At 32.1% G+C, this 23,552-nt stretch overlaps 1 protein-coding gene across 7 annotated transcripts; it reads right to left on the bottom strand.

The window, feature by feature from the left end:
• Positions 1 to 537: 537 nt before the first annotated feature.
• On the bottom strand, positions 538 to 12,001 carry LOC105147215 (synaptic vesicle glycoprotein 2C). 7 transcript variants are annotated; one of them, XM_087409489.1, is made up of 14 exons: positions 11,765 to 12,001; positions 11,055 to 11,179; positions 7,650 to 7,870; positions 6,974 to 7,021; positions 6,743 to 6,904; positions 5,080 to 5,242; positions 4,626 to 4,747; positions 3,699 to 3,937; positions 2,681 to 2,844; positions 2,412 to 2,589; positions 2,076 to 2,193; positions 1,551 to 1,710; positions 1,144 to 1,271; positions 538 to 797 (listed from the first exon to the last, which is right to left on the bottom strand). In XM_087409489.1, the coding sequence occupies exons 3-14, from the start codon at positions 7,696 to 7,698 to the stop codon at positions 718 to 720; spliced, it is 1,611 nt and encodes a 536-aa protein (XP_087265615.1). In that variant the 5' UTR covers positions 7,699 to 7,870; positions 11,055 to 11,179; positions 11,765 to 12,001; the 3' UTR covers positions 538 to 717. The 7 variants fall into 7 exon arrangements, 6 of the variants coding, with proteins under 6 accessions (XP_087265615.1, XP_087265616.1, XP_087265617.1 ...); XM_087409490.1 differs by having other exon boundaries at positions 11,060 to 11,179; XM_087409491.1 differs by lacking the exons at positions 11,055 to 11,179; positions 11,765 to 12,001 and adding an exon at positions 8,568 to 9,803.
• Positions 12,002 to 23,552: the final 11,551 nt, after the last annotated feature.

The following is a 23,552-nucleotide window of genomic DNA, read 5'->3' as shown; positions in this document are numbered from 1 at the left end:
ATTTGTGAATAAAAAGATGTAAAATGTGAATAAAATGAGATGTTAGATCGTTCCTGATCTTTCCATAAAATGTAATTATATATTGAAACATAGAATGACATGGAGGGAATAAATAAATAATTTGATTGTACTTTCATTGTGCATTAAAGATTATTTTCAGGTCAATGAATATAATGTTTTAAGAAGTACATTAGTAGTGCGTATCACATACATATAACGAAAGTGATTTAAGATGGTTATAAAGATTAATGACGCTATTCTGCACTAGACAATATTTTCATAATCGTAAAAAGTAATATTCACAACTACGTTTCTTGTTTTTGATGCTATAAACTTTTACGAAGATAAATTACTGTCAGGAACTTTTCCGTCAGGAAAGATTTTTAAACAGCATACACGATGCGTTTTCATAAAAGTCGGAAGTATTTGTTTTATTGTGAATCATTAAAAATATCGCGTTGTTCAGCTGAAAAGCATTAGGAAAGAATAAAAAAGGGATAGTCATAGAATAGAAATTATAAAAAATTATATTGCATCTACTTTTAAGAAAGACAGATTTATTTAACATTAAATTTTTTATACTTAAAAAAAAATTTTTTTCCGCTAAATTGTTTTAGATAAATATCACAGCCTAGAGCTTTTTTAAGCAACTACACATTTAATTGAATTTTTAATTCTGTGAATATGTAATTTCGAAGTATTTGTGACTTGCGCTCTTCACTTTGTACTAACTTCAGTAGGTTTCGCTGGCGATTTTTTCACAGATTGCGGAAAGAATAGAGATATGCAAAGGCAGACTGAAAAAAATACGATAGAAAAAAAATTAAATTATACTTTATCAAAAAGTTAGGATTAATTTTAATTATCTAATTAAGTCACTTAATCTAAAATATGTTTGAGCGTTTATAATAGCAGTTTGTGAAATTTGTGGCAGTTTTATATAATTTGATATATTGATCATCATTTGATATACATTAAATCTATCATTATAAATTAAATTATCTCGTAAATAAGAAGTGTTTTTGAGACAATAATTTGAGACATCAATCTTTAAAATACTCTTAAAATATAATATTTTATCATTGACACGGTTCATATCGAGAGGATTAAACTAGCACTAAACTAGCGTAGCATTAATCGTACCGGAGAAGAAACAACCCATTCCTATGAAAGCGATGAGGCACTCAGTCTCCAGAAGCGCGGAGAAAATCAGATTTCCCACAATAGCGGCAACATTTCCAATGGTCGTAAGGATATTGATGCTCGTATCTCTGCAACAAAAAGATTAAAATTTCTATTGACCGATTATATTTATCTTTTGCGACGATGTACCTCCGTTTCTCGCGTTACGGACATGGACGATAATAAGTGGCGAATTGAAGATTACGCTCGATAAGTTCTGAAACAGTTCTACTGTTCGCGCGTTCGTCATCTGCCACGTGGTGCAATTAATTCCTCTGTAGGAATTACACAGGGATGCGCGGGCGAGAGTGCGGAAGATACGGTCGCGCGCGTCAAAGAGACACGCTTATATATTCGCGCGGCATTACCTTAATGGGACGGGAATAACGTCGACATTCACCGCGGTAACGATATTACCCGCTATTCTTGTCGTCACGATAACCGCCGCCGCCAGCGTCAGCATATACGGTGGAGACTGCGCCCAATTTATTCCGAAACTGCTTGCCACCGATATCAGGAGGGCCATGACTGCAACAATGGTGCTGTATCCGTTAATTTATGGATTATTCCCGCGAAATAATTGTTCTATAGAGAATTCTTAGCCACTTCTACATGTAACAAGAATATATAAAAATAATTATATAAATGATTGTATAATTTTATATAATATTGTATATCTAAAAAATACGCAAAGAAAATTGCGTAAAATCATTTTCTTGGAAAAAAAGGAAAAGAATATTTTTTTATGTGACTATAAATAGTTACATTTTTTTTTATGGCAGTAATTATTGTATTTATTCTTGTAATATAAAATAATTTATATTGATTTATTTAAACAAAGTTAGATGAGATAGCTTTAAATTTTATACAATAAATGTAACGATATATCTTACTCATTATGATCTGTTTTCGAAGTTTAGTAGTCATTATGAATCCGGCGAGAAATGAAAATATAACGGCAGACAATGCGATAACGGTGGAATTTTGATAAATCACAGGATAGGTGGTCCACTAAAAAGCATTAAGATATTTTAATTGCTATTATATAAATTCTATTGAAGAAAATAATTAATGAGGCTCGTAGTTTGTGGTTAATCAACGATCGGTTTAATTACCTATTAATTAAAAACATTGCGGTTTTCTTCTAAAATTAATATTTTAATATTCATTTGAATTTCAATTTATAGATTATTAAGATGCCTTTTAGTGTTTTATGCGACTTTACCAACCCTGAAAAATACGTCTTTAAAGTTGGAACAATTTAAATATTGTCTGCCCGGTATAGTCACGTGAGGGTCCAGCAGCTCACAGAAAGTTGGCTGTCTTTCCTTCGGTGTCCAATTTTTCTCGTCAAAGTTGCTGACAATAATAAAAAGGTGCGGCACCCACAGTCTCATTATGTGAAATCTACGCAATCGAACAATATTCATCACTGCTTTCGAATATTATCGTGTCGAAGAAAAGCGTCCAGTGGCGTCGCGAATTTATCCAAACTTACCCGAGCATACTTCCAAATTGGAGGAAACTTACGAAGCAGAAAGCGGGCAGATGACTCGCCAGTAGTATCTTCGTGTTGTACAACGAGATGCGCATCCTTTCGAGGCTGTCCTTAAGCATGGGACGCGCCAATTGCGTCTTTTGCCGAACGAACAGCGCTTTTATCTACAACGAGAAGAGGGCGACGATGAAAGGCGCCCTTTTCTCGGCTCACCGAATGAATTATGCGTCCGATTTGTGCACCGCTATCTAAATGCAGTGGCAAGAGCGGTATGAAATACGAAAGGCACAGACATATAATATAAGATAGGGAGAAATATATGTATAAGTGTGTATGATACATAAAGCATGAACCGTATAAATTTATCATTGTTTTCATTATCAAGATCTGAATAAATAGATCTGTGAAATGGTGATTTATTGTCCAAAGGTTTCGCGATAAAAAGAAGTGCAAAATTTAAATTCGTTTGGGGTGTGTGTTGTAACGCCCAGTACCGATCCTACCTTCATTCGCCTGGAAAATACGATTTGCGCCTTTTTCCACATCCGTTTCCGCTTTACTTCGCTTTCTCGCTCTTTTTCTCTTCTCTGCGGACGTGCCATAAATAAAATGTGTCGTTTGTATCTAGCCGAGGCGCTATGAAGTCGCGGAGGATATCTCCCGGTCATTTGTTAGAGCCCGAAACAACGAGTTTTGCTCGATAAGCTGGTAAAAAGTTAATAACGCCCGAATAATGCAATATTGTCGTTGCCCGAGTTAGAACGGAAATGTATCTTGCTTTGTGTTCTGCCAAAAAACCGGTCAATAACAAGTGCAGCGATGTTTACTTGAAAAATATCAAAGATAAGAAATAAAAGTCGAAAAATCTACGAGATCAAACTTTTTAAATTAAGTTTTAGTGTGTTTTAGCTTAAGAAATGGATAGCTCAATTTGGAAAGGATAAAAGGATAAAAGTGTAGAGAAAACTAAGAAATATAGAAATAAAAATTACATCGTTTCACACGTTATTTGACTTACCGGGAACGTATCCGCAGGTTGGTGGGTGTTCATACAATACATCCTCCTAAGCAATTTCAAGGCAGCATCTGACCTGCCAGTTGCCATGAGATACTTAGGGCTTTCCGGCAACATGGTCGCCGTCACGAGGCCGACGACGGGTGGTATCGAACAGATCAGTAGGTATATACGCCAAGCATCGTAGTCTTGGCCAAGGATATCAATGTGCCAGTCTAACGGTAATATCGCAAAGGCAATAACTGTGAAGTCATACGTTTAATTATCAGAATAAATCTATAATAATATGTTGTCTTTATTAATTTTCTTCTCCTAGGAAGTATAATTGAACAATCTTTTGACTTTTCGATCTGTCACTTTGTCTCCTTATGACAAGTGATAACGAGAAGTCTTAATCATATAGAAAATTAGTTCTTCAGTAAAAAATAATTTATTTATTTCTCATAGCTTTACAATTTCGGTAGTTTACGTATTCACTGAAACTATTTGGTGCCAATGTGATTCATCGTACATGTTGTTAGGTGAAGTTTGCTGGTTATTACACACAGGACATCGTGATAGTGACACCTAATCTAGTTTTGAATAAACTAGTTTTGCAATCTCGACAGCAAGATCTCGTTTTTAAATCCTTTTCATATGAATCATTCTCAAAATATTATAGTTACGTTTAGACAGATCAGTGGTATAAAATAGAGCAATATTGATAATAATTGTAGTTGGGAAATTATTTCAATTATGTAGGTGCTCATCGCGCGCACGTAAATAAATTTTATATATTTTATAATTATATTAAAAACATTTTTTTTCAACTTACAATTGTCAGATTAACCTTTTAATATATTTTTACATGCACCTTTATTTTTGTTTTTGCAAGCAATATATTGTAATTGATAAGTACGATTAAAGGATATTGCGCGATCGCGTGTTTACCTGCTGGTATGATGTTCGCTATGGCGAAGAGAAATCCCGTCCATGTGGTGAAACGGAGTTTATACCTTGCCGAATGGAATTCCATTAAGTACGTCATCACCATCGCCAACGGGCCGCCTACGCTATAAATCATAGATGCGCGTGTTATATCTTATCGGGCGTAAGATTGAGAGAGGAGGAAGTTGCACGATAAACTTTGAACGATTAAAAAGGTACGATTAAATTCTCGAAATTTTCAGGAGAACAGATTTGATTAACATAACAAGAAATATTATTCTAAAAATATTATTCTGTTAATTAGAAATTTCGTAAAGAATTCTATTTGCCAAAATATTTAACACGAATAAATTTAAAATATTTCTCTTAGAATAAGACGATCATAAAACACTTGTACTTTAAGAGATTTTTCTGAAAAAAAATCTTGATCATTTTCTCAAAAGAATCATGTACTTACAAGATCCCGCTGATAAATTTGATTAGTAGATATATGTAGAACGACCGTACACCACTACTCACAATGTTCAAAATCGAATCACCTAATAATGCGAAGATGAACAATATTTTCATACTTATGTAGGGCGTTATATAATCCCATATAAAAGCAGTCGTTGTCATACCTACAAAAAATCAATATATTATAATAATTAATATAAATTGAAGAGGCGTTATCTTATAAGATAATATTTTAATGCAGGTACACGGAGAGAATTTTTTTCTTAAAGCTTACCCTGAAAATACGAATTGTTGTGGGACAACATTGTATTTCAAAGAATTAATTTAATGTAAATCTCTCTCATTCATTAATAAAACTATAATATAAAATAAATTTGATTAATTTTACTAAAGTGCATAATAAAAATCTTTAAAATATTGTATTGTATCACAATTACCATATTTTTAAGTTAAATTTTAAAAGAAAATTCTCTCTGTGTATAAGATTATAAATAAATTGAATTAATTATTATAAAGAATCTATAATATGACAATGATGTCCAATAATTATGTGGTAAATATTTACCTTTACACAGTCAGTGCCAAATGACTTTTGATCGACCTTGAGATTAATCTTAATTTTAAAGAGAACGAGGTTATTGGTCTTTCTCGTCGCTCATTGCTTATTGAAAAATTATTAACAAATAAAGGTGACAATAATAAAAATGTATTTAATTCTATAATTCAAATTTTACCTAATATAGATATCACATTATTCACATATTTGTATATTTAAATAAATGTGTGGGTGGAGGAGAGACGGACCATTAAATTTTAGACCTCGTTTCACATTGTAGACAAGAGGTAGTGTGGAGTGGACTTCGTTTAGAGTGGAGAGCTAAAAACATGTGAAGCCGTACAATTATCGATCTTGTTTCGTACTGAAGGCAAGGGGCGAACAATATGAGATGGATTTCGCTTCGCGTTGGAAAGTACATTTTAATATTTTGGGCTGCATTCGAAAGATATGACTCAAATCCAATTTTAAAATTGCGTTTTTATGTTAGATTATATCTTTCAAATGAGTGGAACCTTCCACTCATACGTTTGCTTTGCAATGCAAAATGAAGTCCACTCCACACCACTTCCTGCGTACAGTGAAACTTTAGACGAGGTCTAAAATTGTACGGTTTCACAGCTTTCAATTTTTTATGCGAAGTGAGTGACTGCATTCCACATCACTCCTTGTTTATAGAATGCAAAACAAGGTCTATAATTAGATGGTTTCACGTTTAAATATGCGAATAATATGATATTTAATAAAATTTTAATTAGAGAAATTAGAAGAATTAAACATATCTATTATTAACTTTTATTTGCTTTAATAACTTCTTAATAAACAACAAGCAACGGGAGAGGTCAACGTTTTTCTTGAGAATTAAAGTCAATATCAAGATCAGTCATAAGTTATTTGGAGCTAACTTTGTAAAGGTAAACATTTATCAATAATATTAATACTTAACTGTTTAAAAGAATTTTAAAAAAGATTAAATTTTTTAATGTTAAAGTACTATAATATTTTTTTGTACAATAATTTTTTTTTTTTAATTATGATTCTATAGATTATCATTATTAAATTTATGTTACTACGATTATTTCAATTAAACTCGATTTAAATTCCATACCTATGTAAGGAAACGCAACGAACATGCCTTTGCGAAAAAACGTAAGCTCGAAATCGTACTCGGCTGATGCCAAGATGAATCCGCCAGTAGTAGTATCAAAAACGGCGGTCCACGCAATTGGCAACACCGCCAGTAGCAGCAGCACATTAAATAATCCATAACCTAAGATAAGGAAATAAAATAAAATAATAAAAATTGTTATGTATTTGTAATGACATTAAGAGATCTTACCGGTTGTGGATATGGCTGTGTCGAAATCGGCGGGTTCGTTAACGCTATCTGAAAAATGAAAAGCCATCGAGTAACTTTACGAAACGATCACGAGGATTCTACATTGTGAGTTATATAACAAATGATGCAATTAAAACGTATGAAAAAAGAGATATTTACGTGCAGAAAGAGCCATCTGATTATAGACAATACAAGGAAATAAGAAAGAAAAGAATACTATTCAACAGTTTCTTTGAAAATTACATGTTTGCTATATAGAATTGTCAGCGAGAACGTGATTTATCTAATAAGATAAAAAATAAATATTAAACAAACTCTGTACTTATAATGTATGAAACTCATTCAAAATTCATGCATAATACATTATACGTACAATTTATGGTAACTATATTTGCATATCGTTTCTACGACGTGTTAATCACAAACGAACATAAATCTGTACACGTACAGAAATTTACATTTATACATAGAAATAGTTCTGTTAGGAGACTAATAAGTAAAATTATATTTTCTCATAATATCTCACTGTTCGGTAATCTGGATAGAAACTCGTAGGACGATTCTCATATGTTCCTGTATGTGCATCACTTCGTTAACTCACTATACGGAAAATTACTTTGACTTCGAAACATATTGGATTAACACTACCGGATATTATGCAAGAAGGGCATCTCACCGGTCGTTGTGATCTCGATCTTGTCAGCATTTCGGTCACTCGCGATCATATCCGACGCGACAAGCTGAAGAGTCGATTGCACTCGACGTGATGGAGTTAGTTTTGCTTCTCTCACGACAAAAATAGAAGTCCTAGTCGATTCAGGTGGCGATCTCGTTCTTCGACAAATCTTCGTTGCTCAATTGGAACGGAACTGCGTCAAGTATCCGGCCGTTTGTTCACTTTGAATATAAAAACAGACGTACTTTGCGAGGATGCGTTCATTCAGAGATTCATTTTTTTTATTGATGCAATTTGCGGTGCCGGAATACGAGTTCATGCATGAGGTCGGAGTATAAAATGCGATCACGTTTTCTGGCGAGCTTCTCGCTCGCGTAACCCGCCAATAAAAACGGGTTAAACGATCCAATTGTTACGGGTATGCCTCACAATCAGCTGTTTCTTATTAATGAATCACGCGTTGAGAATCTATCAATTTGTAATTTAGATTAAATATTATTTTTTACATTTAATTTTTTTATATTAAAATCTTTATTTTAAAATATTTATAAATATAGACATTTGAATAATCTAAATTTTTTTATTTATACTTATTTTTATATTTTTATTTAGAAAAAATTAGTTAAAATATATGCATGAAAAGTATGATAAAACATTTATTTATTTTAAAATTATATTTGAAAAAATTATTTTATTTAATTAATAGTATTAATTATCATTATTTACACAACTTAAATTGTTTTATTATTTATTTCATAATACTTGCTAACTCAAAATCGCCACAACAAGGATAAATCGATTAACGGCGTTTTATTAAATTATTTTTCGCAAATGAATATTACAGGTATTAGGGAAAATCGGGGATAAAAGTAATATTTTGACTTTGAAGTGTTATAACAGTTAAAATATAATACTTACATTTAAAAAATATATCTTTCATACACATACATACACACACACACACACACACACACACACACACACAGAATTATATATATACTGAAATTCACATCTCCGCTGTGAAGCGAATAGAAAATCGTGGCACCAATTGATCAGCGCCATTTTAACTTAGTTAATATAAGAATCAGAAACTTTCAGGTGCTCATGCGCACTTACGTTTAATGTTCTTTAATGAGACGCATATGTCAGCAAGATCATCGTGTATGTGTGTGAGATTATATTTGAAAGATTATAAAATCGCGTGACTGTAAAATGTACAAAGCATCAACATGAAGTGCTGTGTCTGGGTGTGGGTAAAAAAGTAAAAAGGGCACTTCATTTTATAGGTGAGAATTTTTGTATTAAATGTATCAATTTTTGTGTTAACGATGTAGGATATGAAAAATGTTATTAATGTTATTTTATTGAATGTACTAATAAAATTGAGTGACATTATTTTTGTTTACATACCATTCACGTCTATATAGATTTCCATACATCGATAGTACATCGATTGATACATCAACCGCAGCGCGCGCGCGATTCTGATTCGCTCAGATATCGTTCCTAAAACTAAAATGACGGCTGATCAATTGTGGCCACGAATTTTCCTCGATGCCCAGTGTATAGTTTAGTGGTATCTTTAAATATAAAATTTATTTAACTATAAAATTTTCTTAGGTTTAATTATTTTTTGTAACTAGAAAAGAAGTTATGTTTGTTTAAAGATTACTATAAGGAATTTTGTTACAACCGTCTCAACTTCCAAGGACGATAGTAACGATTATAATAGAGGAGGATAATTGTACCACATTTGCCAGAGATACATAACACAACTACATAAATCATACTCTTTTTTGCGGCTGCAATAAATAACTGGTTCTTTATAACTTCTTTAAATGTCTGTTTGTATAAAGATACTTCTTTTAGTTCTTCTCTTATCTGTCTTGTCTTTTCTTATAAATGGGATTCTATTATATTGAAGAAATTACAAATAACATTGTACAAAATAATATTAAAATCAAATCAAATAAGTTTAGGGATAATTGTAATGTTACAACTTCCAGACATTGATGTTACTATTGTTCCCTAATGATATTTTATGATTTATAGTAAATTTTTCAAATAAAAATCTAGATAAAAATCAATTCAAATGTACAAATCATCAACGCAAATAATCATTAAAACGTATTATGATAATACATTATATCTTCATTATAAAGAAAAAAAAATATTTTTGATTTTGTGTACGCAATAAAACTTACTTGATGCATGAAAAAAGTAATTTCTGCTCTTGCACTGGTGCACAACGAAGTCGCGTTCCGTGAGCAGTATGTAACGATTCAATACGATTTGTCTATAGAATTTTATTATATAGCCGCATAGTACACATATCTATTATAATTTAAGAAATATTAACGTTGATGTTACTATTGTCCTGTGCTTTTTTTGTCCCCGGTCTCCCTCCCCTACATATTAATTGAAGAACGAACTATTTCTTATTTGACATTTTTACCAATTCAAATTATAATGTTAACTCGCATTACAAGATCAAGTGTTCACCACCTGCTTTTAAGCTAGACAAGGCTAAAAAAGCGCCCTGCATACGCTTACAGTGTCGAACTCTCCCACTTGCATCTTTTATTATATATGCGCCTTAAACCATAAAATGACGTAAAAGATTAAAGGCGCTTTCAGACAATATGGCCACGTTCGCCAACATTGGCAAATATTATATGCACATATGACATAAGAGAAGCCCGGGCAGTGCGGACGTGTTAAAGCTGAGAAGAAAAAATGATTAAAATTGAGATCAGAAATTATTTTTATTCTTATAAGGACTTTAATCTCATAAAGGACTTAATTTTGAAATAAAATAAAAAAATTAAAAACCTTGAACATTAATATGTAGTTTTAGTTAAAACATAAAAAAAGAGAAACCATCCGCTTTGCCCGACCCCCCCTGGATAAAGCAAATGGATCACTCGAGCAATGCAAATGAAATTTAAAAGATTAGAATCAGTCTTGGCAATCGTCATAAAAGTAGCTACTAAATCCTCTACATGTAGTACAGTCTTCATGGGCCCATTTGATGCAATGACTGGATCAGTCCTAAACAAATCATCGCACTGCATTGTGGCAAAAAATAATAAAAATGAGATATAAACGAACACGTGCCTTTCGTACATTCAAAAAATCGTCTGTCTCTTCGTATTTCTAATATTTTCATTGTAATCATATATCAAGTAAAGAGGATGCATCATCCTCTGAGGATGCTTTACTTAGGTACGTAGCTTTGTAATTAAGCTATGTACCTAACGAAAAATCGTAAGAAAACATTTAATTTTCTATACACGAACGCAATCATATGTCGTTTCGTACTTTCATAGCGTCGCTGGTCTCTCATTCCTTCAAGAGACTCATAGCGCAATCTCAGATAGATAAGCGAAAATAAAAGGTATTTACTTTACCCAAGGCGTCCATTTTGCCTGCACTTCTCCTACATAATTGTCTATATTGAATGATGTAGGCCAATATTTAGTGAATGTGCATAAAATCGGCGTATGCATTGGCCAATCATAGAACATTATCTGGAAGTGTGAGGTATGCTTATACGATTGAATTTTTTAATTATTTATCTTTCTTGTTTGTTGGATTGACAAAAAGATATTGTAAAATATAAATTGATTTGGTTTCTTCCCTCTCTCAAATATAAAATTTCCCTTCTCCCCTATAAGTTAATCTGAACGGAAAAGACAAGAATAATCCGGAAGTAATAATCAATTATTCTAGGATCAGTGATCTCTAGATATGATTAGAAAAGATTGGAAACATCTGTTATAACTATTATTGAACATACGATTCTATTTTCGTGAAGAAAAATGAGTATTTCACGATAAGATATAAGTTTTCATTTCGTAGAAAATGCAATAGAAAAAGCAATTAATTGAAAAAGTTTCATTAATATATCTACAGTCATATATTATGATAAAGCAAAAATATTATTATAAAATGCACCCTTATTCTTTGAAGTTTTATCGTTCATTATTCACTTTCGACACAATCCTTTGAGCTTGCATTTAATTTTATTACAAAGAAAAGGAAGAAAGAAACATTTTGCCGTAATATAATTTAATCGCGAGTTTTTAGATGAATTTTTTGGCACTTTTAATTACTTTTGTTAAATTGAATATTATGAAACAGATCCACATTAAAATGATGAACGGAAGTCACTTTTGGACACATAAATAACTATTTAAAAATAGAAAATACTGATAACAGAACTAATGGTCAGTGGAATTCGCGAGGAAAATGTACCGACAAGTAATGGTTGGATATTACAACGCAACTCATTTTCGATTTCTCGTGAAAAGTAGAAGACAGTAGTAGATATATTTCTTATCGCAGTTAACATATCATATGTTACACAGTCACTGTGCAAATACACTCGTTTACCATGTGAATTAATTCACGAGCATATTGCTGTTGATATTTGCTTTAACCATTAAGATATGATGATGCGAAGAAAACAGTCTTGCTTCAAAATAATTTTTTCTTGATCGTTATTTGCATTCATTCGTGCAAGGAATTTGCATTTGTCGATTAAGTAACGAGATAACTTTATAGACTTTATCGTACACTAGTTTAAATTCGTTTAATTCATAAATGAAATGAAATTTTTTAAATGTTTATCCTTGCATTCCTTGATTTAAATTTTTTAATGTATAATATGTAAAAAATATAATTAAAATAATAATAATAATAATAGTAATGAGCATTGGAAAAGATATTGATTTAATATATCCATTATATTATGTAATTAATTATAAACTTTTGTACCTGTATTAATACATCAGTTTTCTTTTTAAGTCCGTTACAATTCAGCACATAAAATGCTCTTTGAAGCAATCATAATCCTTATCGTTTGATGAGATTTACTAGGAGAACAATTAAATTATTAATACAATAAAAGAGTAGTTCTGTTTTTTTTCTCCGCGATTATTTTATCACAAAAGCAAGGCTCATCATTTCCGGTTCCGTGCTATGTAGATTTACGGCGGCAGAAACGGAAATGGATGTTTGATCCGGCGGTGTTGCACTAATCTTCAGTCACCAACTAGTTCTCTCTAGTGGTATTCGACCCAGTTGACAGAAATACAAGAGTGTCACAGCAGGTTCAAATTGGATTCAACATAGTCTTCTCCCTGGTTCCTGACCGATAATTTTCGTTTAATGGCGAGAGAAATACACATACAAATTTCCGGCATGTGAGAGAAACTTTTAGAAAAGATAATCCCAACATTTTTTCATTTTCATTGGATTTTAAATAGATCTTAAATAAATTCTAATTTGTTAGATTCTCTCTTGCATTAAAACACAAAATTAAATTATTTAATACGAAAAAAATTAGTTAATGATCACTTTATCTTTATTAAATCAAATTATGTAACTTTTTTAGCTCTCACTTAACGCATTTCATGCTTTATTTCCACTTTATTATATACATTATATTAATAAATATATGATCCGAGAGAAATACTTGATATTCTTATCTTGTATCTCTGAATAAATATAAATCTCGAATACATTTTAGTATATCTCTTAAATCGTTTTTACACTTTAAGCTTTTAATGGAATTGGAATAAAAAAAGGGAATTTTCAGATAATTGATTGTTTAGCACAGATATGGTTATAACTTTAAATGCTTCCAATTTAGATAACATCGTTTTTTCACAAAAATATGTTCGTGATATTCGACAAATGCTCAGTGAAAATAGAGACAAAAATGATTTCAATAAAAAATACCGCACGTTCAGGTCTAATAAAATACTGTAGTCTTTCGATGACACAGTTAATTCATTGCAAAAACTGCATCACTGGGCTTTACGCATATCGCCCGTGTTTACTCTCCGTTACATTTATTTCACTATCATCGCATATGCAGTGCACGAGGATGAGAAATCAGGTACTTGCATCGCATGTGCACATTAATAACAATATCGTTTGATAGCGTGGCGAGCGATAGTAATTTTTGTTCGTTATCTCGAAAGGATATTATACTTTTTATTTTTAAATCTTATTTAACATAATGGGAAAGAAAGCTGTTATCATAGATAACATAATTTTGTCTAATTTAATTTAGAAATGAAGAAATATTAAATGCATATTTTCGGAACATCTATATTGTGTATAGGATATTAAAATATTTATTCGATAGTGCAAAAGCGCAGTAAAAAGATATAACAATATTTTACAATCTTATAATAATATTCTCGGGAAATAGTAATTGTTACTGATATCGACAACTCACGAAAACAGTACAAAATGTACTATTATTATTGGCCACTGTGGTTTCATTTACGATGTAATTGTTTGGAGCATTTGGACCATCAATTTTCAATTTGGAAATCCGATAAAGGATTTTTTCCCTAATAAACTGTACCACTACTAAAAATGTTAAAGTAATTAAAATCTAGATGAGCTGTAATTGATGTGAAAAAACACTAGTATATATGTGTGTGTGTGTGTGTGTGTGTGTGTGTCATATATAAATGACTTAATTAATATCTCTGGATCCAATTACATTGCAGTTTTATTTTTCATGTTGTTTCTTTATATTTAATTCTTTTTCTTATCAGTATCTCTAGATATTAATAGAAAATTATTACAGATATAAATAATATCTATTATTAGTATATCACTATCACGTAAAATTGTATATATTGTCTCCGTTAAAATTGTATACATTGTCTCTATTATATTTCTTAAACATAAGAAATTAATCGAAATTACTATCCGTTGTTAGAACTAAAAGTTGAATGATTTTGAAACAGAAAGTCGAAACGGTGCGAGAAGCAATGTAAATTATCTCGGTGTTAAAGTTGGACGATAATTCGGGTAATTTCGAAGCCAAATGTAACTTAACTGGACAAGCATAACACGTTTATTGTTAAACGTTTCCGTCGCGAAGCGAACGACGTGAAGCCTTGTAACTAGTTGGATACTTTTACTGCAAGCCGTCTAAAGTCGAACAAACAGCTGCCGTTGCCATCCACACGTCAATCCTTCACCTTCCATCTTCATACCGCCCTCTGCCCGTTCGCTCGCTTGATGCGGCAACTCACTTAATGAGTTTCTCGGGATATTCGATGCGGAATGCGGGCTCTATTTAAACTTGTTCGGCTTTCGTAACGTCCTGCTCTCGGATTCTTGCAAGGACGCTACGTTGCTACGCCAAAAGATCGGTAACAATATCTCGTTCCTCTGTAAGTATCTACTTAACTCTCTCGACTCTTTCGTAACTCGTATCGTTAAATTTACTTAACTTCTCAGTCGCGTTACACAAAACTTTGACATTAATATGTTTTAACATGTGGAAGGAAAGAAAACTGTAAAAATATAGTTTAACACACTAATTAACTTCAATTAAACAACTTGAATTAAGAATTTCTAACGCAAACTTTAACTCTAGGAAAAATTTAAAAAGAGTGAAGAAAGAAAAACAGATAGAGGTGATTATGATCGAAAGTAAAAAGAATATTGCTTTATTTCTTTTCTTTTGTTCCTTTCTTAAATTTAGGAAAGCGAAAGACAAACTTTGTTTGAAAACCCCCTCTCTCCAATGAATTTTCTTATCTCGGAGTGACGAGTTGAAGGATCGAGCTCTCAGAAACTATGATTTCGTGTTTGCGAGTAAATGTTCGCGATCCTCTTTTGTAATGCGCGCTGAACATCGAAGGAAAGGAAAGGAAACAGAAAGTTTGCGTGGACACTTATGCTAGTGAATGGAATAGAAATCGGGGAAATCTTCTCTTGTTGCGCGTGAGGAAGTTATTTTCGAATGGATTAGATAAAATAATATCTTTCAATTGCATTACGTGGAGAGTTTATAACGTTCCACAAGATAATCCGTGTTTTGTACAAAAAAATCAATATAATTATAACGAAAGTGTTTTAGACAAGATCCACATATTTTTCCCAGTAATTTCCAGAGAAATCTATAACTTACAGCAACTAGATAGCTCTCGTAATTCATATGATATACGTGAAACGTGATATTTTTCATTGCAATATTTATACGATACAGTTTTACTTTTCTGTATGTAATAATGTTGACGATACTCAAACTTTTATATTATACGATGATGTTGGATATTTATTTATTCATGCATGGTAAACACGAACGCACATAATTACGCTATTGGATAAAATCCATTTTAGCCGATTTATAATTTGTGCCAGATTTAAATAAATTTACTTTTTTATATCATGTAATATTTATGTGGATTTTAATATATATTTTATATATGCATTTTGTCTTTTCGAATGTTTTCGTGTTACACGATGCATAAAATTATAAATAGAATTCCGATACGACGTATATAAAATACATAGCGAATTCAAATATGATTATTTTTTTAATGAGAAATCGATAGTTATTAGAGAAATCTGTGTATTATTTAGTATATTTATTGATAGGCTATTACATCTCTTGATGTATTTTTAATTCTATTTTACTATTTTTTTTAAGAGTGAGAGTCCAAAATAAACGTGATAGACTTACAGTAAAAGACTTTATATTGCATATGAAGTTTACTGTCTCTTAAATTAGCTTATATTAGCTATCTCATATTTGACATTTGTTTTTGTAAACTCCCTCGATTAATCTCGTACAATAATATGCACCCTCACGGACACTGGACGCGGGTCTTAGTCCATCAATCCCGTTAAATGACGGCCTTCGGTACATGGGAGAGCACAACGGATGCTGTCCAATATCCGCGGGTCTTGCGTGAGATCCCTCGATCCTTGCGGCACGTGCACTAACCGACGACTTAATGGAACCTGGACCATACGGCGCCGCCATGTGCCGTCTATAATTTCTATGCGTTCTCATATGTCGATGTTATATCCCCGTGTAATACATATCGTATAATTATACGGGATCCATAGCTATATTTACCTATGGCTAGAGAACTATACAGCAGAAATAGGTATATAACAGTAATTAATATGAAACAGATTCATATTTTTAGATAGCGACATATAATTTTTCCTAAGGAAACGTGAAAAGCGAAGGTTTTTATTATTGAAAATAATAGAGAAATTTTTCATTTTTCACATTTCTGTCTTAGAGAAAAAGTTACATGATCGCCATTCTGATGAGAGAAATTCTTGTCTGAACAGAGAAAGATTTCAATACTTCTTTGATCAGAGACGAATAGAAAAAAAGATTTTTGTTTAATTTTGACTTTCTTTAATATGGTTAATTTTAATATCATATGAAGGGATACTTAACGTCAAAAAACGTAAAAAATTATTTATCGATTGCTTAATGATTTCTTCGTCGATATCCCAGTGGTGAGAGATATCGAAACTTGCCGAAGTGTAGGTCACAAGCGCAGGGTTGTGAAAGAAGTATGACGACGATGAAAAAGTTAGAGGCCTTCGGGCTTGCCGGAGCTCGTAAAAACGCGGAAACGTTCAAAGGAGGCCACGTACGTGCTCTTCAAGATGGTAATATACCTCTTCGCAGTCTTCCACGAAACTCGCGTACATTTCGGTTACTCGGTACTCTCGGAAGCACACCGGGGTGACGGTGCGGAAGTATGAAGTGCCGTCCTTAAGCCATCTATTACGGTTACTATCGCGGAAGTTTATCGCTGCAGTCTCGTATCTGCTGCAATTTGTTACGCATACGTTCGCTTAATATTTGGGATATGGCCACGAGTGATTTCTTCATTTCCTTTTAAATAAGTTTGAATAATGCGAAATACACATATTAAAATTAAATACAGCGAAATTAAATTCTTCTCATTATTTTTTTGTTAATTTAAATTGAGTTTTGATATTATTATGTATATATTAAAATAATAATACTGTCTTACTGCATTTTAATATTTTTGTTTGATCTATTTATAGTCGGCCTTTTTATTATCTGTTATTACTTAAAAGAATAAGTAATTTTTCAAATTTTATTCCCTTAAATTGTGCATCAAATACGTTAAAATGAATGAAGCTAAAAATACTTGTTCTAAAAATTATTAAAAAATGCATATGTCGTGTAAGGATTGGTTCGACAGAGTTAAATTGATATAAAAAGAGGAGGATTATGACATAAAAGAACGATGTATTCGTGTTGCTCGCGTTCTGTCATTGACTGTTATCTCAAGCCACGGAAAATTCGATTCTGTCGTGAAGCGCGCGGGTGAGTTTATGAGGCTAACAAACCGGCAGATATCGAATTATGGCAAGAAGGAAGGAACAAGGAGGATAGAAAAGATCTTCGATAGGATCTACGGGTAAAATTGGTTTACACCAGTGATAAACGTATTTCGTTGCCATCTACCATTGCTGACGACAGAGCGCGACTGTATTCAGCAATAAATTTATGATATAGAACATCTTTTCGAGAGACTGTATTATGGAAAAGTAGCAGCACATATTTACCTTCACAGAAAATGTGAAAAATTCCTTTTATATTTCTTAAACTATTTTATATTCTTTTTATGTTTTACTTTTAGTTAAAAATTGTAGATTTTAAACTATTTAAATTTTAATCAAATTTGATTTCTAACAGAAATTTAACTTTTATTGTTAAAGTACTTTATTTGTTAAAATTGATAACACATTAGCGCAACGAGAATAAATTAAATAAATAAATTGCGCACATTAAGATAAATTTAATTTTAAATTTTTACGATATATTATTAAAATATTTAATCTTATATTAGGTAAAGAAAAAAAACAATAAAAGATTTCTGTCAAATTTTTCATTGAAAGTTATAATGAATATAGAATTTATTTGTTAAAATAGTTAAATATTTAATTTCGAAAATTGAGAAGAAGAGAAAGATTTATCTGAAACTTTTATTTCATCAAATTCGTGTCCGAAATGATCATTTATGTAAGCGAATATAATACTAGATATATCGTACTTCAATTTTGCTTATTCTCTGCTTCTCTGACTGTTCGAATCAATGGTGAAGCACCTTAATTGTCTGACGTTGCTAACGAACGAATGTGGTGTAGAATGTTCGGGACACGAGACGGCTTGAAAAGTAGGGGAAAAAGCAATCAGCGAAAATTTCACGAACGGAATTTTTGCTTTTTTTGGAGCCCGGCCTAGCCGTGACTCTCATGGGATTTTTCCGAGATAATTGTTTTGTATACAACGCGTTCTACTTCACAACCACTTCTCGTGTTCAAATTGATTGCGTGCAGCAAAATAATAAATTCTACTTGCTAATTGCGACAATCAAGTGTCTTTAAATCATATAGGTATGGTCGGAGCACATTAATTCCAAGCCGGACATTACATATTGTGATTGAAACAATAAAATGTAGATAGGTAATTTTTTTATTATTATTCATTTTGAAAATGTTTAAATTCGAAGGATTTTTTATTATTTTTCTGTTATGTAGATTATAATTAATTAATATAAGTGCAGAGATAAAATACGATAATTAACGGATAATAGTAAAGTAATTTGAATTACATATAATTAATTAATATAAGTGCAGAGATAAATATGATAATTAGCAGATAATAATTAGCAGTAATAATTGATGAATGTTTTGCATCATTCGTCGTATTGCAATCTAATTATTATTATTACCATACGAATATATATAACATGATATAATTAGTGTAATTGACAGGTACTTTGTAACAAATATTAAGACAATATGATAAAAATTCCGGCAAGGAAATAATTGTTTATACCAGAAATCTCTGAAGGAATAATTACATGGTTTTCAGGACACGGTGTACGTGAATTCATTATTGTAGGTACCACAGCATTTGTAAAGTCTGGCAAGTAGTACGTATTGCGATGCGTCAGGCGTGCACAGCACTGCGTCGGCAAATCCGCAGACTCTATTGATGTAAGCAAATATTGGAAACACGTCGGCTTTTGGTGCTAACGTCAAAAGCTAATGATACAAAGACAAACTAGTCACGCGCTAATCCGCTTCCGCTCCTCCCCTCTTCTTTCTCCATCTACCATCGAAAACCAGATTCAGTGGTAATTTACGTGGAGCCATAAGGCTCTCTGGATTTCGAAATCCGGATGCTATCCACGTTTCAGTCCTCCCTTTAGCTATAAGATAATCTCGGATACATTTGCGAAAAGCGGTCGTATATATACAGTGAACACTATCGAATCTAACGTTATAAATATTACATTTGACACCCGTTCTTGTACGGGGCATTATAGTTGTATTTATGTCAACACTTATATACAAGTAGGTACATTACATACGCAGGATTTTCCTTTTGCGCTTTAATCTTTTTTGGCTTTTCACTGAAATCAATTTAAGCGAGATTTTGAACTATATCTGTCCTTCTTCTTAATACAATAAATATGTAACACAACATGATTTTAGAAAAAGTACTCGTTTAAATTAAAAATGCCCGGTCAAATCTTTTTTTATACTTTTCTTTTCACATATATAATTTGACAAACTGTTATGTTCATCCATTTTTATCGAAACAGGGAAAACGACAAGCATTGCTTTTCCTGTTGCATCGATATGCTTTTCTAAATCCTTCACAATTTTTCCATTTATTTTGCTCTGTTCTTTGCCTTTCATCTTCAATCTTTACTATTCAGCGTCTATAAAAGGAAGCTCTTACAATGCAATATTCTGCTTGTTTGTTCGCGAATCTCTTTTAATGGAATTTGTTATTGCCTACCTTATTGAAAATGCTTTACTTTCAGAAATAGTGCATCGAAACCTTATTTTCACTTTCTATTATATTACGCGCGCATCGCATTGAAAATTTGTATTTGCGTTTTCCCATTACTCATGGCATTTCTAACAAGACAGTTTCATATATCCTTTACACATACACATGCGTAAATCCTCTTCAATCCTTTTCTAGAAATTCTATTTGCATAAACACAATCTCTTAATTAAAACTTGATTACAATAACTAATACAAACTTATAATTTATTGTTGTTCATCAAACGTGTTCATCTTTTCCAACATCAAGATCCTAAAAGTTCTATCCTAAGATCCTAAGAATTTCTGAGAAAAAGATATTTCAAATACAAATTAAATTTTCAATTTGACTTTCTCTCGGTTGAATGAACGAGTGATTACTATCGTCTTTTCCTGTAAAGTCCTATAAATCGTAATGCGACCTGCGGCTTCGAGTACGACGAGCAAGCGATTATCCGAAAAGCCGAGAAGAAAACCAAGTGGCGAAGGGTCGCCCATGACGGAAGAAATTCTCGGAGATCCCTCTCGAAGGCGATGCCACCACGGTAACCCACTTTACCAGTCGCCCCGTGCTACCTACACGTCCTCCTCGTTTTCTTCTCGTTCTTCGAATTCTTCTGTGTTTGTTTGCGCCGACGTGTATACGCGACGTGTACGAAACACGTCGCGCACAGGAAGCACGCGCGCTACACTCGCAACGTTACACGAGAACTCGTTGGAGCGAGAGATATTCGAGGTAGCCAATTTATTTTCCCGGTTGATTCTTCAAAGAACCTTCTTCGCTTGGTATGTCGTCACTCTTCAGGACGACGAAGTCCTGACGCATCTCCGCCTTAAAGGCATCTCTCGTATAGCAGTGTAGTTTTCTCTTTCTTTTCTTTCGATAAGAATTGAATCCTTCTATCGAAAACACCGGTATTCGATTAAGACAATATGGCTCTGGAAAAAATATCAGATTCTTTTTGATAGGTACGAGGTAATTATGATATATTTACTTCAATTGTTATATCTCTTGTAACTTGTCCAAAGTATAAAGTATAATAAATACGCATTACTTTTTTTGGAAGTAAATTTCTTAATTTGAATTATCTGATAAAACTATAGTATTTTACACACACACACACACACACACACACACACACACACACACACACATACACACAAATATATAATTTTCTATCGGTAATATGAGAAGGCACGTCAAATGTTGTCAAATGAAAACTATGAACTGTGTCTTATAGGGTTCCGATATATACGCCACACCTATCAAAAACTTATTATTTATTATGTTTAAAGTAAACGAATTATATCAGGAAAAACTTTGTACTCTCTACTATTATGAAAAAATATTGGAAATCCGAAATATTTATATTTCGTATTAAAAAATGAACTTTTTTAAATCCTTGTATTTTTGCCGTATATCTCATAGGGATATCCCATAGGGGTGGGATATATGGCTACTCATAGGGGGAGGGGGAATGTACGGCTCATGAAAAATTTATAAATGATGCATATAAATAAGTCGTAAAATGACACAATAACTTATAAAATGCGTTTATAAAGTTTTATTAAGGAATAAGAAAATGATAAATATGTATATGAAGTAATAAATAATAATTACAATTTTCCCACATGTATTACAAGTGTTACATCAGGTATATATTTCATGTAATGCGTTTATTGCATTTAGTGCTGAATTCAATCTGCCTACTTTATATACTTTGGGCATAAATCCCGCTCGCTAAAAATGCCGTATATCCAAACAGATAGCATATACAAGACAACAAACTAAACAAAGAATACAAGAGCAAAGTACTTGTATTTTGTTATACAACATGCTTTACTATTCCTCTATACTCATGTATTACGAAATAATCACTCTTTTGCACGTCCTACAGTAATCATTTTATGTAGATTATAATTTATGCTCCTCGACACAGTAACAAATATCGGTTCAACTCGCAATAATTTCATTAATATTAACAGTAAGAAACTAAAATCATAACACAATACTAACATAAAGGCATGTAACCAAGTAGTTGCGGGAAAATTACTCCCACTTCTTCTATTTTTTCTGACTTTTGCAGCGTAAATCTCAGCACGGCGTTTGCCGGAGTTACCCTATGATAAATCAGTAGGGAGGAGCATGTAATATGTATTATTGTACATGTATTGTAATGCCATATAATATTTTTATTTTAGAATTTTTTTTATTTGGTATTCATTTCGTTTAAAATAATGGAAAATTTAATAAATAATCTGTCATAAAAGTGATTTTATTATTTTTTTGTATTTAAATAATTTACCTATTTTTCAAAAAATACTCTTACATTTAGATTCGTATAAACTAAGTAAAATGTAATCCAACTTCTATTGAAACTTATTAAAAGTTTCATACATATACAAGCATTTTTCAGATTTTTATATAATTCAGAACGATACAAAAAATTTGCCATGGACTTCAAGGATTCAGGATGCAGACTATGATCAAAAATTTCACATTGTCAACGGAGAGTTAAATTTAATAAAAGATATAAAGAGTTTTTCTATTATTTAGAGTTTAAAGATCGCACTATAAATTTGGTACGTCGTATATATTATCCAAAAAGGATAGGGCAATTTACAGTCTATCAGCGCGGTAATACCGTTATTCTGACGAGGACTAAAACTTCAATGGGACATTATGCGGGAGTGAGGTGGCGAAGTGCGAGACGGCACCGAAACTGGAGATAAAGTAACTGAACCCCCCCGGCAAGACCTCGGGAGTATGATCTTTCCTCCCTGAGTTTCAGCCGTCGACTTTCGCCCGCGCGAATTTACATACAGGCTCTCCTTTTGCGTTCAGGATCGTTCTAACTGTGCAAGAGTTATTCCAATGTCGACCATCTTTTGCCAAGTAGTTCACTAGTATTCATCACCAGATGAAAACTTGAAAAATTGATAAACGAGTTGAAATTTACTTTTACAAAGCTAATATTTTTTCAGTTAATAATATATCATTTATGGAAGCAGTTCTAAATATATTAGATAGTAGGCAGAAACAAATTAATTGTAATTTTTAACATTCGCAAATTTGATTTTTATATTTCTCTATGAATATTTTATGCGCAACATTTTCTCTGCATATTTCATATTTTAATTATTTTAAAAAAGTTCTCTGATTGAATATAATTTTTAATTATTTTAGAAAAAGTTATATTTATTGTTAAACAGGACTAAATATTCTTCAGATACTC

The sequence above is a fragment of the Acromyrmex echinatior genome, chromosome 9, assembly GCF_024713525.1.
Source record: "Acromyrmex echinatior isolate Ae372 chromosome 9, ASM2471352v2, whole genome shotgun sequence".
In the NCBI taxonomy this organism is placed as follows: Eukaryota; Metazoa; Arthropoda; class Insecta; order Hymenoptera; family Formicidae; genus Acromyrmex; species Acromyrmex echinatior.
The sequence above is the reverse complement of the archived record's forward strand: the minus strand, read 5'-3'. Positions and strand labels throughout refer to the sequence as shown.

Excerpts from the sequence above, each read along its gene's own strand:
- LOC105147215 (XM_087409489.1), bottom strand. The coding sequence starts at position 7,698 with ATGATCGCGAGTGACCGAAATGCTGACAAGATCGAGATCACAACGACC. Across the intron at positions 6,905-6,973 it reads CACAGCCATATCCACAACCG|GTTATGGATTATTTAATGTG; the intron begins GTAAGATCTCTT and ends TCCTTATCTTAG. Across the intron at positions 2,845-3,698 it reads AACCTGCGGATACGTTCCCG|ATAAAAGCGCTGTTCGTTCG; the intron begins GTAAGTCAAATA and ends TTCTCGTTGTAG.